At 63.6% G+C, this 3,677-nt stretch overlaps 1 protein-coding gene across 1 annotated transcript; it reads right to left on the bottom strand.

Moving 5' to 3' along the window:
- Nucleotides 1–1,743: 1,743 nt before the first annotated feature.
- LOC125482063 (claudin-9-like) lies at nt 1,744–3,404 on the bottom strand. Its single transcript, XM_048594036.1, has 2 exons — nt 3,288–3,404; nt 1,744–2,537 (listed from the first exon to the last, which is right to left on the bottom strand). Exon 2 carries the CDS (start codon nt 2,527–2,529, stop codon nt 1,885–1,887), a length of 645 nt encoding a protein of 214 aa, XP_048449993.1. The 5' UTR covers nt 2,530–2,537; nt 3,288–3,404; the 3' UTR covers nt 1,744–1,884.
- Between the last annotated feature and the right edge of the window lie 273 nt (nt 3,405–3,677).

Raw genomic sequence — 3,677 nt, 5'->3', positions numbered from 1 at the left:
GAAACACAGTCTTTTGAAGGGACCACGCACTGCTTTTCCCAGCCGACGAGTTCTAACATCCTGCCTTCCGCGTCCAGACGTATATTGCACAATTTCGTAACGCCCACTCCCTCGGCCCCGACCCTCCGTCAAATCCTAACCGTTGCGCTCCCATGGGAGCGTCCCCCTCCGACTCTACCGCTCCCTCCCTCAGCCGGAGATTGATGCCAATCGCGGGGCCAGACGGCTTGCGTTTCCAGACCAAACTCTCCACGTGCGACCCCATCCACACACCCCACCCGCCCTCCGTTGGCAGAAAGGTAGCCCAAACCGCAAAAAATATACTGTCATTACCAGCCACCAGGTACGGCATATTGTGTTATGATCGCTATTGCCTAGGAATGACTCCAACTGGGATTGCTACCTAAAAACTGACTCCACGCGGGCCACAGATCTAATCCCTGGCTGGATCCCGGCATTTCAGTTCTCGGATCTACCCCAGAGAGACTCTCGGAATTCTTCCCGACAGCCGCTCTACGTGGGAGGCTGGAGTCACCTATGATTGCTGCGCTACCTTTGCAGCGAGCGCATCGACGGATCCTCGCCCGTTTGTGCCCCCGAAGCAAGCGCCAACCCCTTTACACACCCCCCCCATTCCTCCTTGCCCATTCGGAAAGTTGCCCACTCCCCACCACCCCCCTCAAAAAAGCGCCCACCGCCCCCACCCCACCCATGAACAGTATTGCCCACCCCCTCCCCGTGCTGGAACGAAAGTCCGTCTCTGCTGCCAGTCAGGGTGGGGCGGAATTCAAATCGGTTTCGCTAATCGGATCGCGAACGCGATCTCGTCCGCGCGGCCTCATGAACGGGACATCCGTTCTGGCTACCGAACCCCCGATTTATCGACCTTCAGAATATGGCCGAGCGTACACATGCACACGTGGGTCCCCTCCCCCCGAAAAGGGCCACAAACAGTGCGGGGAGGGTGGGGGGAAACGCTCTTCGTGTCTTGAACAGCAAGGGGTGACACTAATCCGCCCCACCCCCCCCCACCTCCAGGCCACACGCATGCACACCGCTGCATTTTGACCAAGGCGTATCTCCGACCCGCTCGCCGTGCCCTTCAATTCGCTCCCCTTCTCGTTCCCAAGGTGACAGGACATCCAATTGCTTGTCCAAATCCTCCAACGGTGGGGGTTGAGGTGGGGGTAGTGGGGGAAGGTGTGGGTAGGGGGAGCGGGGGGAGGGGGCCGCATCCGTGCCTGTCATCGGAGGGACCGGTCTGGATGAGGGAGGGTACGGTGATTGTATTCCAGGGTTGGCGTGGATGTCAGGAGGTGGGTAAGGGATTGAGAACGGGGCTGGGGGGACGCACAAGGGAATCGGGGAGAGGGTGGAGGTTGAGCCTGACATCGTAGGGAGGTAGCGCTGGGAGAGAGGGGGAGGCGAGGGGAGAAAGAGAGAGAGAGAGGGAGGGTTGTGAGTGAGAAGGGGCGGAGGTGGGAGGTTGGAGAGACGGCAAGGCGAGATGAAGGGAGGGGAGGCGAGCGGGTCGGTGGGGGAGGGACGGAGGGGAAGGGATGGAGATTGGAGGGAGAGAGAGGGTGAGGGGGAGGCGAGTGGGAGGGAGTGGAGGGAAGTGGGAAGGGTATGAGGAGGGGGGAGGGGGAGACGTGTGGGAGGGAGGGAGTGGAGGAGAGTGGGAGTGATATTAGGAGAAGGGAGGGAGAATGGAGGGAGAGGGTGAGGGGGAGGAGAGTAGGAGGGAGGGACGGGGGATGGAGGGGAGGGGGCCATCCCATTTGGCTGTTGGTTGAGAGGCAGGCCAATGGGCTGGCATCAAGGGTCTCTGGGGTTTCCCTGCCCCTGCCCCTGGCCCTGCTCGCCTCCCCCCATCACCAGGCCTCAAACCCGGCCCGGCTTTCCAGCTGTGGAGGCGGCTTTCTGGAGCTCAGGAGGGTACCTGTCGCTCTCCTTGGGCCAGGAGAGGCACAGCAAGATCCCGCCCAGCAGCAGGGCAGCGCCGGCGGCCAAGGCCAGGTGGACGGCAGGGCCCGGCACCCTCTTGGCGTCGAGGGCCACCAGGGGGTCGTCGCGGCCCTGGCGGGCCGAGTGGACGGCCCAGCCCGCTGCCAGGAGCTCCAGGACCCCTGCGGAGAGGGCCAGGAGACCCCCGCACACCCCGAGGTCCCCCCTGTGCACGGGGTCCTGCAGCCGGGGGCAGCCCAGGACCGAGGCCGCCCCGGCGCAAGCCGCCACGAGGCCCAAGGCCCCGGCGATGAGGGTGAGGGCCCGGGCGGCCTGGACGTCAAGGGGCAGGCTCCACGGCGATGGGTAGGCCTGGCAGTGACTCCCCTCACCCGGGTCACCCCGGGAGCAGCAGACCCATAGCCCCTCCCATACCCGGCGGGCACCAGAGCCCAGGGTGGTGTTGACCGGCTCCTCGGGCAGCGAGAGACGCCAGAGCGGGAGGGCACAAGACACGATGGTCCCCACCAGGCCCAGGAAGACCAGGCCGAACCCTAGGCCTCGGGTTACTGGGCGTTCCATTGCTGATCCTGGAGGGGGTGGGGGTCGGGGGGGAGGAAGGAGAGGATAATTACTGGTTAGTAACTCCCTACCCTCTCCCCACCTCCGCCCCACCCAACGAGCAACATCCTGGGGGTCCCCCATTGAGCAGAAACTGACCCGGGACCCCAGGCCCATATCAATCCTGTGGCTACAGGGAGCGGGTCAGAGACTGGGAAGCCTGCAGCGAGTAACTCCCGTCCTGACTCCCCTCCCCCCCCCCCCCCGCAGCCCGATCGAGACACCGAACCCCCCCGCCCCCCCACCGACAAACACTCCCTCGCTTGTCAGACACGGCCGCAGCAATGTGTACCGTCTACAAGACCCACCACAGTGACTCACCCACCGATAGCACCTTCCCCCAAAACCCCGCCACCTCTTACCCAACGTCCCCCTCCCCTTAGAGGGGCAACAGACGCAGAGTCGGGGGGCACCAGCCCCTGTGAGTTCCCCTCCGAGACCCTCCCCCCCTCAACTCAGAACGAAATGGGCCGTTCCCTTCCGGGTCAAAACCTTGGAATTCCCTACACCTAAGGTGGGGGGGAGCACGGTGTCCCGAACCCCCATGGGGGTGCAGACCGCTACTCCAGGCGGGGGGGGAGGGGGAGGTGGGGGAGGAGGGGTCGGGAGGTGCAATTAGGGGGAATCGGGGCGAGAAACGCTGTGCTGTAGACCGCGATTCGCCCCCACCCCTGCATTGGGATGGCAACGGGTGCATCCATCTCCGAAGCTCAGATTACCTGGGTGTCGAATAACCTCCTCCCTCTCCTGGGTCTTCCTTCTGTCTCGCTCCCTCTCGGCTCAGAGCTGGCTGCCCTCACTCAGTCTGGAGCCGGGAATGCTACAGGGAAGCGAAACCTTTCGTGTGCCACCGACTCTCACATTCCGGGTGAGTCATTCCCCCAAAAAAAAAATAACATTCCATCTCCGCCCAGCACGTCGCAACGGGGTGCACAGTCATGCCCCGAGGTCACCGGAGAATCCCTACGCAGTGTGGAAACAGGCCATTCGGCCCAACTGGTCCGCGCCGCCCCTCTGGAGAGCATCCCATCCATTCCCCTTACCCCTGCATTTCCCCAAGGGCAATCCCACCCTAACCCGCACATCCCTGGGCACTACGGGACAATTTC

This window comes from Rhincodon typus, unplaced genomic scaffold (assembly GCF_021869965.1).
Source record: "Rhincodon typus isolate 14 unplaced genomic scaffold, sRhiTyp1.1 hic_rhity00005407, whole genome shotgun sequence".
NCBI classification, from domain to species: domain Eukaryota; kingdom Metazoa; phylum Chordata; class Chondrichthyes; order Orectolobiformes; family Rhincodontidae; genus Rhincodon; species Rhincodon typus.
Note: the sequence above shows the minus strand (reverse complement) of the source record. Positions and strands in the feature narration are given on the sequence as shown.